At 37.9% G+C, this 13,228-nt stretch overlaps 1 protein-coding gene across 1 annotated transcript; it reads left to right on the plus strand.

Annotated features, from left to right (window-relative positions):
- The first annotated feature begins 8,130 nt into the window (after positions 1 to 8,130).
- LOC306879307 (barH-like 2 homeobox protein) lies at positions 8,131 to 12,104 on the plus strand. The gene is made up of 3 exons (XM_079432135.1): positions 8,131 to 9,083; positions 10,318 to 10,543; positions 11,309 to 12,104. Exons 1-3 carry the CDS (start codon positions 8,528 to 8,530, stop codon positions 11,619 to 11,621), a joined length of 1,095 nt encoding a protein of 364 aa, XP_079288261.1. The 5' UTR covers positions 8,131 to 8,527; the 3' UTR covers positions 11,622 to 12,104.
- Positions 12,105 to 13,228: the final 1,124 nt, after the last annotated feature.

The raw sequence follows: 13,228 nt of genomic DNA on the forward strand, positions 1-13,228 counted from the left end.
CCCCTTTTTTATCTCTCCTTCTCTCCCTCTGTCCTCCTCTTTCTCTCCTTGAGCATGGTGAGCATGGCCTTGCAGTCAGACTCATGCAGTCCTGCTGGTATGACAATGCCTTCGCACTGTTCATTCACTGAAACTCCAAAGACTCAAAAGATTGGGTGTATGTATTATAACTTGTGGTGGTTCTCTTTCACCTCCTTAATAATAACACAGTCTGTGTTTCAATATGATAAGATGTAGGCTACAATAAACTATTTTTGACTAAATCTATGTGCAAGGAATGAAATGTGCATATAATATATTCTGTATATGAAATTAGCAAGTAGCAAATGGCTTGACTGCTCATTTTGAATTATTTTACTTGAGGTGAACCTTGTAGAGCATATATAATTTGTTTAGTGCTCTTCACGACAATAAATCATTTGCTCTATCATATACCTGTCTATAAATCCATAGTTCATTGAAGTTACCTGGAGCTGATTGATAAACAGTAAATAGTGGTAACTAAGGGTTACTTTCAAATTATTATTTAATTATTGGTCAAGGAAATAGTCAAATTCTACTTGCATAAATAGTTACTGCATTAATTGCATTATAAATACAACACCTGTGTGAGCGAAATGAGGGTTAATTTGAATAACTTGTTGGCTGCTGCTTAGATGCACTTTTATGGTGAAAATTTGTCTGAACTTCTATCGTACCTGTGCTTCTTTGAGATAAAAAGTCCTGTCTTCCTTTGATATCCACCATCCTTATGTCAGAGTGAGTGACAGCTTGGCTGACATTCCTGAAATTGCCAGTGAAAATCCTTCTTTGTCGCAATCTTTCGCCCTGGGCTGTAGGTGTCAGAGACAAGAGCCCAACTGCTTTATGCCAAATGTTTATCAAAGCTACTGATTAAATGCTTTGCTCATCGTATTTTAGTGCAGTAAAGATCAAATACCCTGCCCAACCCTGGAAAGCAACTAGGGTTTGAGAGGGAAAAAAAAGATAAAAATGGCACATTATACAACACATAAATACATGTTCAAGGTAGCTGTGAAATACATGACCATTGCTCGCAATGTTTTGTCACACAAAAGTGCCACACAATCTGAGATCTGTTGTTTTTCTCGCTTCCCTTCATCTATACATTCACTCAATCCATCCCATCTTCTCATCGCTTCCTTTTTCTTGCTGGAGGTAAAACGTCTGACCCTTGTGGTCAGTGCCATGACGGCTTCCTCTGGTCACAGCTCTGTGTTTTGTTTCAAAAAGGCAGTGCAGTGCGGGCGAGTGAGTGCCCTGCAGTGGCAAGCCTGGGGCCATGTCAGCCTCAGCTGCTCCATCACCAGGAGACTGGCCTAACATCTCCTGACTGCACTTTGCTGTGTTTCCCTGATATGGTCATATCACATCTGCCCACTCTCCTGTGACAGAACCAACACTTCCAACTTTAAACATTTTGCAGCTATCTCCACCTTTTCAGTTTTTCAGCTATGAACGATGTTTGGGCATATTTCCCACAGCCACTGTAAATTGATATTAGGTACTAGAGCCAGTTACAACTTCTGGTTCTTTTTTTTTCTTTGTCGATGAGAACGAGGCCTGCAGCACTCCTCGCCCCCCTTCCAGCAGCTCTTCATCCTCCTCACCACTGCATTTGAATTTCTAGATAATAGGCTTTGACTTCTGGCTACACGTTTATAGGTCTTTTCATGTTATCTGCTTAGCTCATAGCATAGAGCTCAAGAACACAGACTCCCTGTGACAGGCCAGCCAGTCAGCCAGGCAGGCCTGTCAGGAGCTCTCATACACTAACGATTTCCCTTTAGTCTATTTTCTGTCTCATTGGCCGTTTCCTTCAAAAACAAAATTGCTCATTTAAATTCTCATGCCTGGGGCATTTTGGTCTTCAAATATTGTTGGAAAGTGAAAGGATTAGGCAAAATATGTTTTTTTTTAAATGTTAATATATTTTCTGGTTCACTTTCTCCTCTGAGGCCAATTAGAGAATTTCTGCTGGCTGCATTAATGTCAAACTGACATTCCCAGCTATAATTACACTGTGCTTGAAACCTAACTTTCACTTGTAGGTAGATGAGTGTGCTTGGCAGTGACATGGAGACTCACTCCGCCAGCTTTTGATCATTTAATCATTGCTTTGCTTCCCCCCGTCTTTTTTCACCCCTGCTCCCGCTCATTGATGATTTCACCTTTATTTTCGCTGTTGCAAAATGCAGTGTTATCTCTCATTACTCGCGCCATTGTTTTGCCGGGGTTCATTAGTTACGTTCGTTTTGCTCCCTTCAGGTGCAGCAGCCACATGCACACTGTTCACCCGCTCGATTCTCAATTCGCATTGCGTTGTCTTGTGTTGTTGCCGTGTTTCTTCATAGTGGGTGCGTAAAAGTGAACGGGCCGACGTACACATGCAGTGCGATGGGTTATAATGAATGTAAATGATCTTGACAGGCGGTTGTCATCGTCTTCCTCCCTGCCAACTGTCGCTTAGCTGCTATAGTTACAATACAGGACTCTCTCAAAACAAAAAGAATAAGGATTTGTGCAATTAATTTGGGTTACATGTGTATTTTTTTATGAGAAAAGCACCATTATTCTATTTGTAATGGCATTTAATATAACTTACTAATGTAGCCTATACAAATCACATTTTAAACTAAAACAAATGTATAAATTAAAATCTAAAGGTTGCTATTGCGTGCACGTTATTAATGGCATTATTATTATTATTATTATATGCTAACTGGTCTCTGCACAGAAATGTTTATATTGAACTATTTTCAATCCGCATAGGATTTCGTTTTGCTTTTTTTTTTGGCATAAACGCACAATTTATTAAATTCAGTTTTTTTAAGGTGGCCTTGTTAAATAAATGCACAGTACAGCAGAAACACATACAAATAAGTTAATGTTTAATTTCATATGAAACGTATTAAAAATAACTTTTGAAATAAAAAAGAGCCTGTTATGGTTTGTATTGTAAAAACTGGTTTTGAAAGCTGAGTCTGCCATAGGTGCCGAACTAATTTTGGATGACAGCAGCGAAGACCTCCAGCAAACACACAGATAGGCCTATATATCCCCGATTTAGCCTCCAAACATTCTGTCAGTGCTGATGCCTATCACTGTAATAACGTGCGAACGGTTTTAAATCTGACTAAAGCAGTGCAGGACAATCTCAATCTGGCTTTTGTTGCTTTGAAAGGAAATCATTTTCGCGTCTTGCTCAATTGCTCGCTCGCCCCTTGAGCAATGCGCAGCGTTCACACCCTCCACCCCTCATTCTCCCCCTCTTCTGTCTTATTTCCCCGTGATTTTTTGCGCTTTTAGACTTCAGGTAATAGGAAATGGCATTGACCCCTCCTGATCCCCCGATTACCTTTGTGAAGCGTGCACGCGCCACAGAATCACACGTCATGAGGCGGCTCGATGCCATCAGCAAGGATCAATCACGCGCTCAGCCGCGCGCAGGAATGCAGCTCGCGGACACGGTCAGAGCCAACCGCGGCCCGCGCTGATTGACAGCTCTGGTAATTAGGTGATTGTAAAGACCCTTCTGACTGCTAGAACAACGTTGTCAGGGCCGGTCTGTGGCCGGAGCGCACAAATCAATGTGCTTTCCTTGAGCAAACACTATAGAGCAGAAAAACTAACAAAGAGACGCGATGTGGGGATGTGCATGCATGTGATGCATGTGTCATCGTCGCTTATCAAAATTTACATTGGAGTTCTTGGTTGGATTGCTGTTTTACGTAAACAAAACGAGACTTCGCTGATGACAGTCTACGCGTTATCCCCGTCTCCTGCTTTCGCTCGCATTTTAACATTTGATTTGGGTGTTAAATTAAAACTGTAATTGATGTTCATCTAGGCCATGGGCCCTTCTGTGTCCTTCTTCTAGGCTTATTATTTCCCCTCATTGTTTGCCTTTGGATTAATACTAGCTGCACTTCAAATTAAACTTGAATGTCACATGTTTTATTACAGTGTAAACGCAAGCACTGTTGAGAGGAAGGGGGGGGGGGGGGGGGGGGGGGGGTACTGTTAAGATCTAGTAAAAACTGTAATATTGAGATCCTGAAAGCCACTGCTGTAAATGTCACAGCTCACAGAGAGCACCAACCTTCCATACCAGAGCTTCTAAAATAATATTTCCTGTTCATTTTTGACTTTCATAACAATTTTGTGTTAGCCTTTTCCTGTCCGCTCGAATAGAGATGTTAGACATGTTAAGAGAGAGACAGCTAATTTGTCTTCTGTCAGACCCATGATTCTCTGATTAAAGATGCATTTTTGTGTGAGATCGTGTTCTGTCCAATGCTCAAGTTGAATACAGTGTATCCTTTACAGCCTGCTTTTATGACACTTGCAAATGAAATACAGATTTTTGCACATAAAGGTTTGTAAATACAATTATGTGCACGCCATCCATAGTATGGATGTCTTTAATAAGTCTCACTAAAATAGCATGTCGCATGTAAATACAGTGTAATGTAAATAAATTATGTTCATTGTAAGTATATTTTATAATAATGTCTCTTTTTGATTGCATTCCTTAAATATATTTTAACACACATTTTGATTATTACCCGCACTGTTGTGATTTCATCAATTTCCATATAGATCTACAGTTGGCTATAGCCTACACTTCCTGATAACTCGGTTGTCTTTAACATCGTGATTCAGATTATTATTAATTCCAGGTTTTTGTCATGCATGGATGACAAAATCTAAGTAAATCTAGATTGTCATTGCATCATACCGCGTAAAATCTAAGTCTTTCATTTAAATGAACACCTATAGGAGTACACGTGGCAAAAGTACATTATAATTAATACAGTTTGCGTTCAACAGATCAGTTAATCAGTTTAGATCAATTAATTTGGGTTTATTTATTGCCCCATAATTTGTTACTAATTGCATAAACTTTCCCTGGGTTATGAATAAACCTTAATATAAAATACATCATAATCACATTGCAACTGAACAGTAAATTGAACAGTAAAGAAAATGAGAAAAATGGCATTGTTTTAAAGCATCACTGATTAGCCTATATACTGCATAAAAATAGGCTATATATTTTCAACTTGTGTTTGTTACAATGATGTGTCTTTTTCAGATCATTCGGGGATTTTTTTAGATATTAGATTAATATTTTGTACTTACATTTGATAAATGCTTAAAGAGATTGTGCACGAAGTATATGACAAAGTGGAGCAACCTGTGTGTCTGCAAACAGCGCGAGGCCTTCAGCATTCGCGAGGTGACAGTTTCAACAGAAAGCCGCGAGGGGAATCAATACAGTGCAAACTACAATTTCACCGTCCGATCATCGACCATCAGCCCCGGCTGATCAGATGATACCCTGACTGGTTGTATTCAATTTGTTCCAGCGGCGCCCTTAAACCCAATAAAGCCATTGATTGAGGCTCAATGAGTTGCTGCAATTAGTGAACTGTTAATGAACATGCTGCTGGAGTCTCATGAGAGTGACTGGCGTGTTCAACCATCGCTTTGATTTTCTTCAACGGAAAGACATACATTGCCAATAGATCGTATTCACATATCTTGGGGCAAAACACATTTCACTCCTCTAACTCAATTAGATAGTAAATTGGAATATATAAAAAGGGCAAGCCTATCTGTAGGGTATGGCAGCTAATATCATATGGCCAAATAATTAATATATCTTCTAAAACATTTTAAAATAAACTTTGGCGGGACGTTAATATAATGTATTTAGATGTGACTTCAACATTGTTAGATATTGCCTAAATTAACTAAAGTCAGTTAACAGTACAAGTTTAACTACAGTGTATCTTAATTGTTTTATGTAACCATCTCAGATATTCAAGACCCCTATTTGGGCATTTAGTTGAATTTGGCTGTTTGTAAAACTTGATGTGTGTACATAGAGAGGTTTTGCCCTGCATTAACCAGCAATCTTCAAGCGATTATTGACCGGAATTCTGAGATAGCTTTGTCGCCGCCTAGTGTTATTACTGAGCGTGTGTAATCATGTCAGGGAGTCCGTGTTATACAAGAATTTACCAGTTAGCCACGATTTAACTAATTATTTCAGTTCAGTACAGAATACAGACATTTTAAGACTGACAAGCTAACAAGCCAAGCACAATATTTATATAATTGAAACTGACACTAGCATGCAGAGACATACAGCATCGTAGATTTATTTATTTTTTTCTTTGTAGTGTTTAGTCACCAGATTTGCAGAAACTTCTAATCAGGTATAGTTACTATTATGTGTAACAGGTCAGCTATTAGGTCACCACAGGACACCGCAAAATACATGAACATTTAGACAAAATAAACTTTTAAATCAAATATTTTTTTAAAAGACAGTATTATTAAACAGACTGAACACTTAAAGAGTTTGTTGAGTTTTTTTTTCTTCCCCCGGAGAAATAATTTCATACGAATAGAGGAACATGTACGAAAAACGAACATGCAATCCCTTATATTTTTGATTGCAATATTTCAAACAGTCTTTCCAAAACATGTGTTCATATGTTGTTAATCTTTTACAACAGGCACGTATACTAGCCTACATAATAAACCTAAATGATAATTATAGCATATTACAAATAATAATAATAATAATACAAATCTATATCTAACTACATAAAACTGTTTTCTAAAGGTTATTTATTTCCTTTTTGTGAAAGAAATGAAAGCGGCGCGCACAACAAACCTAAATGATGACTCCCACGTCGCTCAGCTAAATAAAAGAGGTTAAAGAATCTCAGTTCGGTCCGTTACAGGAGGAGGTTGCAAACAGGTTTGGGAGCACAGTGGAGTGATCCACGGAAAGCTCGACCGTAACAAACCTACGTTAGAGAAGGCAGCAGCCTGATATAACCAGCCCTCAGTCCGTCTGTTGGAGAACATGTAAGCCATCAGATAGGCTACCACCATATATATCGCATCATCATCCTCCTCTCAGTATAAATACGCACTCAACGGTATATAAAACATTTTGAACTGTAAATCAAAATTAACAAATCAGAGTCGTGCATTAAACAGTGTTGTAAGATAATGATTATTTTATCAAGAACCCCCCCCCCCCACTCAATGTTTAAGGAGAGGAAAAGATTTCAACGCATAGTCTATATATTCGTTAGTAGGCTGTACTTAATTTCTGTTTATCAATCTGAAAACATTTCCATTTAACGCACTTTGTCTTCTCGTGTATAAACAAAGTGAACGAAATGAAGCTGATTTATAAATCTAGAATAGGCCCAGGGTTTATTTAGAAGAAAATAGGCAAGATACGAGTCGGGCATATGTCATGTGCAATATTCGCCATCATTTCATTCCCTTGAGCTATTTAGAATCAGTGCTTTCACTCAAAGGCCCTGACACACACAATGACTATATCAGCTCAAAACGGGCTTATTTCTCTAGCACGTTTCACTGTCTCTGTGCTCTTAAAAGAATAAATGACACAATTTTGTTTTGCCTATAGGGATTATTATTGTGAGGTTTTCTGTTGGAGAAATATAAACTGGAAAGAAAAACAAAACAAAATAAAACAAGCTGATACAAAGCATAGGTCTATGTAATGAATGAATATTAAACAAGTAAACAATGCAATCATTAACAAAGTTCACAATATAATTAGTAAACTCTTTTGATGTTATTTGTTCATTTATATGTTTACATTTAAATTGACGGAAGATGGAATGCTATAATCACAGAGAAGACTAAATGATAGTTAGTCGCTGGATAATATTAGGCTACCGAACTATACTTTTGTGTAATTATTATGTGGAACATCTAGTAATTTCACGTCGTCGTCGTCGTTGTATATTATTGTGTGGTAATTAGTTTTAGCAACAAGCAATATGTGTAACATGCACAAAATGATAATACGTAAACGTATTTATGTCTAATGAAGATGCCGTCTGAGACATTATAGCAGAGGGAAGATTTCAAAAGAGCATTGAATCAATGAGTGGCTCTAAAGTGTAATGATGAAGTGAAAATCGCTGATTGGACAGACGCGTGACCATGTAACCAATGAGAGGAGAGATTGGGGAACACGAGGAGCGTGTTATAATAAAGGAGAAAATATGACGTCAATATAGGAAGTCATTGTAGAGCAACACTACAACGATTAGTGGCAAATGGGAGCGTGATGTCGAGGAGTTAGAGCATCCCAATCTCTCCACACCTCAACTTTGAAATAAAGTTCAATAACCATAACAAAAGGACGTGGACTACACAGATCCACTTGCTTTCCACATTTCACCTTGAATGTAACAACATCTTGGAGCGCAGGCTATATTTCTCTTTTTCTTTGCGTAAGTGCAGGGATTTTTTTTAGTTGCGCGTAATGTTTATTTTATACTTTTTCGGGGCTTTTTTTATTGCGTTAACCTTTGACTTCTGTTAGTCGTTTCGTTGATTCCGATTAAGTTTTATTTTATTTTTTTCTCTTCTTTTACAAAATTGTACAGGAAAGTTGTTATGAAGACGACTTAAGTGCTCATCCTTTTCTTGTACTATGGAAGGATCCAGTGGGTCTAGTTTCGGAATAGACACTATTTTGTCCACAACCAATTCTGGCAGCTCAGTACTGATGAACGGAGATTTTCGCCTCGGTGACAGTAACAGAACAGCGGATTTCAGGAGCCAGGCGACCCCATCACCATGTTCGGAGATAGACACTGTGGGAACAGCCCCCTCATCCCCGATCTCAGTTACGATGGAGCATCCCGAGCCGCATCTGGTCCAAGACAGCCTTCAGCATCACCATCACCATCATCACCATCACAGTCAGGCGCAGAGTTTGCAGCTTTCACCCCAGCCTCATCCGCTCGGTCAGGCTGGCTGTGCCCCCAGGACTGCCACCTCCTCCTTTCTAATCAAAGACATTTTGGGCGACAGTAAACCGCTAGCAGCGTGCGCTCCTTACAGCACCAGTGTACCATCTCCACATCACAGCCCCAAAACAGAGAGTGGAACCGCCCCGGACGGCATCAGGCCCAAACTAGAGCAAGATGAAAACAGAAGCAAACTGGACAAAAGAGATGACATTCAGAGCGACTTCAAATGTAACGGTAAGAGTGCGTTTTCCATGCAAAATTAATGAATATAGCCTAAATACATAATAAAAACTTAGGGTAGACCTTTAGATCACAGTAGCCGATTGACATTTATACTTTTTGGTAATATAATAGAATCAATTATTAAGAACAGTTTGAAATTCAGAAAATTGTCGTTACGTTGTTTACTTAATTATTTGCACAGTAATATGAACATTGCATCATACCGCGAAAAAACAACAACAACCATTAGCTAATGGATTACAAAAATAAATATTACATGTAAATGTCTTTTACTAGTCTTTTTTTAAATAAAAAACACTTTTCTGTGTTGTTTAGTATTGCAAATCTAAGCATGTGCGTTTAAATAAGTAGCTATATTTTGTGAAGTTGAAAGCGAATAGAATTGTGGAATTTTTCACAACTAATTAGTCATGCTACAATAAATAAAATAACCACATTAAAACGGATTTTTGGAAAAAGCGTAAATATTTCTCGAATGGGCTGTAACAATTAACTTTGTGATTCAACCGCTTGAATATTACATGCATTCAGTGGTACAAAATACCCATAGGCTAACATTTTTACTTAGTATCATTATTAAGATTAAAAAAAAATCGAGGTCCATATTAAAGCCAAATAAAAGGCTTTGTTTTTGTCTGTGTTTTCAGTAAGAACCAGTATTACAATACAATAACAAAACCGGTCACTGAGGTTATTCTCTGATATTAGCATAACAGATGTAAAGGCTGGTGTATTTTGCCCGGTGTGGGATCCTCCCTAGTGAGTCAATTAGAGAGATTATTGTTCTTCCTTGAGGGGCGATCACGGAGCCCAGCAAAAACTGCTACAGATAGAGATAGATTGACATATCGATTCTGCTCGTTTTGCTGTAATATTTTCGTCTTACGAGCAACCTTATTTATTTGGGAGACAAATATGTAGGCTGTATTTTTGTATAGGCTACCTGTTTTTTTTTTTCTTTTTCTAAAGACCCTGGTAGCTACTCATATTGGTTGTTACTAATACCAAGACGAAATAATCAGACCTACCAGATTTAGATTTGTGCATGTAATCGAGGCCTAGCAATCACAAGTTAGCAAAATAAACATTTTGAACAGTAATTACTAAATTATTAGTCTGTGTTCTCATTTTGAGTAAACCCATTTAAATAACAGCCTATTAAAATGAACAACTTATTTTATAATGCATTTTCTTAATTTTTTTTTCATTTTACTAACTTCTTTAGGAGCAAAAGAAGAGGGCGATCGGGAAATTTCTAGTTCGAGAGACAGTCCGCCAGCCCGCTCTAAAAAACCTCGCAAAGCGCGGACGGCCTTCTCCGACCATCAACTTAACCAGCTGGAGCGCAGTTTCGAAAGACAGAAATACCTCAGCGTACAGGACCGAATGGACCTGGCAGCAGCCCTAAACCTCACAGACACACAAGTCAAGACTTGGTATCAAAACCGACGGTAAGTTTCCATATGACATTTATGAAATATAATAATAATGTTTTTAGATTGTGCATGAATTTACCATATTTGTATATCTACATTTGAAACTTTTGCAGTTGCCAAATTTGGAGAAGTTTTGTAATATATTATTATTTATTAGTTAATATTTTTATTAGGCTTTTATTATTATTATTATTAAACGAGCTTTTAAATATATGAACGGCGCAACAAAATATATGGATCAAATAATTTTAACATTCTGTCTGAAATTGTATTTTACAGTTGTGTCATATTAAACTATTTTAAATCCTCTGAATGCAAATGGCTGTTCATGAACAACGCTACTTATACTTAGCTACTTTAAGCAACTCAAATAATTTTTTTCCCTCCTAAATAATTTTTCATTTTTAAACAATGCTCATAGGCTATTTGTATTAAATTTATTATAACTATTATCATATATTTAGGCAACGCATTTTCGTCATGCTGAGTACTGTTGTAGATAATTCACCGAATTCTAAATGCATCGGAAATAACAATTTAGCCAAATGTAATAATAGAAAAAAAAAAAAAAAAAGTTTTAGTCAAAAATAATTAGCAATATTCTGATGTATTTTACACACCATTTCGGCCTAAATAGCGTTGGTTTTATTTAGCTACATGAGGTTTACCTACATTTGTTTTCTACCAGAATCCAGCATTCACTTCTCGAACAATCTGGTCCAGAAGGAGCCAAGTGGAGAGTTTAATAATTGATTTTTTTGTATTTTGATCTCATTACAGGACGAAATGGAAGAGGCAGACGGCTGTCGGATTAGAACTGCTGGCTGAAGCTGGAAATTATTCGGCCTTACAGAGAATGTTCCCATCTCCGTATTTCTACCACCCGAGTTTATTAGGTACCGTGGACAGCACGACAGCGGCCGCCGCCGCCGCTGCCATGTACAGCAGTATGTACCGGACTCCGTCCACACCGCATCCGTCTCTCCAGAGACCGCTCGTCCCCAGAGTGCTCATTCACGGCCTGGGGCCCGGGGGACAACCGGCACTGAACCCGATGGCAAACCCAATACCGGGCACACCGCATCCTCGGTAAAACCAAAAGACACGGAGAGACAAATGTATCACACCTGATGTGACAGACTGCGCTGAACTTTCACAAGACGCAATTTTTTCTCCAACACTGAGAGACGATTTTATCGAAGAAAAAGATGTATTATTTAATATGGACCATTTCTGACGCATAGGCCAAACTAAACCAGACGAGCCTGTGACCGTGACAGTAAAATGACTGTTCATTGTCAGATTGTTTGTTTTGTCTTTTTTTGGTACAAATACACTTATACTAGTACATACCCTCATAAAGTTTATTAGATTTAAAGAAAGGGTGAAATAAAGACAAATTGATAAAAAGCTAATGTCAGACGCTTACTCTTGAAAGGGACAGTGTTTACTAATTTGATGGGACCTTTTTGAGGCTGGTCTATTGTTTAAAAGTAAGTTTAAAATTTGATTCCCATAACTGCACAATTCAAGAAAGATACATTAAAGTGAATGATTTTTAGCATCAGGCGTGTTGATAAAAAAAAAAGGACTAAAAAAGAAAATAAATAAATATTTAATTGAAAAAACAATTGAATTTAAAAATCGAAATCTCTAACATGTAGGCCTAAATTATAATTCTTCTCGGCACTTGTGTATGATGCAACATAGCATAAACATCAGTTTAAGAGGACATAACAAATCCTGTTTTGTTTTGTTTATATAGCCTATATATACATACATACACACATACACATATATGGTAGCCTATATGATCTACTTTTAGGGAACAACATAAGTTCTTTGTAAACTCTTTAAGCCCGTCTGAACTCATTAGCATAGGCGTGTATTCAAGTAAGGCTCGGGACCGGTCTGCTATGAGAATAGATGGTTTGACGCATTTGCTCTGGGAATGGCGAAGCTGCTCCCGGTCTGGCAGCTGTTCTGTGGGAGAACCGCCGCAGACAGACAGCAGGCGTGAGCCTTCTTCTCAGCGTGAGTGAATTAAATGAAACATTTCATATAAACAATTATAGACCTCTGTGGAACTCTCCCGAGATTAATATTCGCTATTTGTCATTCGTTTTAATCAGCGACACTTAGGATAATGCTGTAAAGAACACAACCACACAGAAACCCACTTTCTTCATTTAGCCTATTTAAATGTTTTTTGTTTTTCCCCCCGACAAATCAGTATTTCATTCCCAGTTCGTGCTAGTCGTTCACTGAACAGCACAGTTCTAACACTAACCAATGAACAAAAAGTGAGTGGATGTGTATAAACGTGGTCTAAAAAGAACAAAAGGAATTTTAAATAAGAGACGCAGCCAAATCGAAATGAGAAACATACTAGCCAAAGATTACATAATACATAATACATGACCGCAATATTTCGTATCGTAGCATAAAACCACAATTTTAGTTATAGAAACTTAGTCCCACTTAGGTCAGAATTGCTTAGGATGATTTAAACGAAACGAGAAATAAATAAACCAAACGTAAGTATACATAATCACGTGGGTTTTCTTAGGTGAATGTAATTAAGTGAACATTACAATGCTTTCTTTTTTTGAGCAAGATAACATCCCCTGGAGGACTGAATAGACTGTAGGATCGAATAGCCTCAGGGCGCGTTTGTTTGGGTTCATCTAATTGGAGAAT

The sequence above is a fragment of the Barbus barbus genome, assembly GCF_936440315.1.
Source record: "Barbus barbus genome assembly, chromosome: 13".
In the NCBI taxonomy this organism is placed as follows: domain Eukaryota; kingdom Metazoa; phylum Chordata; class Actinopteri; order Cypriniformes; family Cyprinidae; genus Barbus; species Barbus barbus.

Bases quoted from the DNA above. Each gene is read 5' to 3' on its own strand.
- LOC306879307 (XM_079432135.1), top strand. From the start codon at position 8,528: ATGGAAGGATCCAGTGGGTCTAGTTTCGGAATAGACACTATTTTGTCC. The intron at 9,084-10,317 runs GTAAGAGTGCGT...TAACTTCTTTAG, and splicing joins GAGCGACTTCAAATGTAACG to GAGCAAAAGAAGAGGGCGAT. The intron at 10,544-11,308 runs GTAAGTTTCCAT...ATCTCATTACAG, and splicing joins ACTTGGTATCAAAACCGACG to GACGAAATGGAAGAGGCAGA.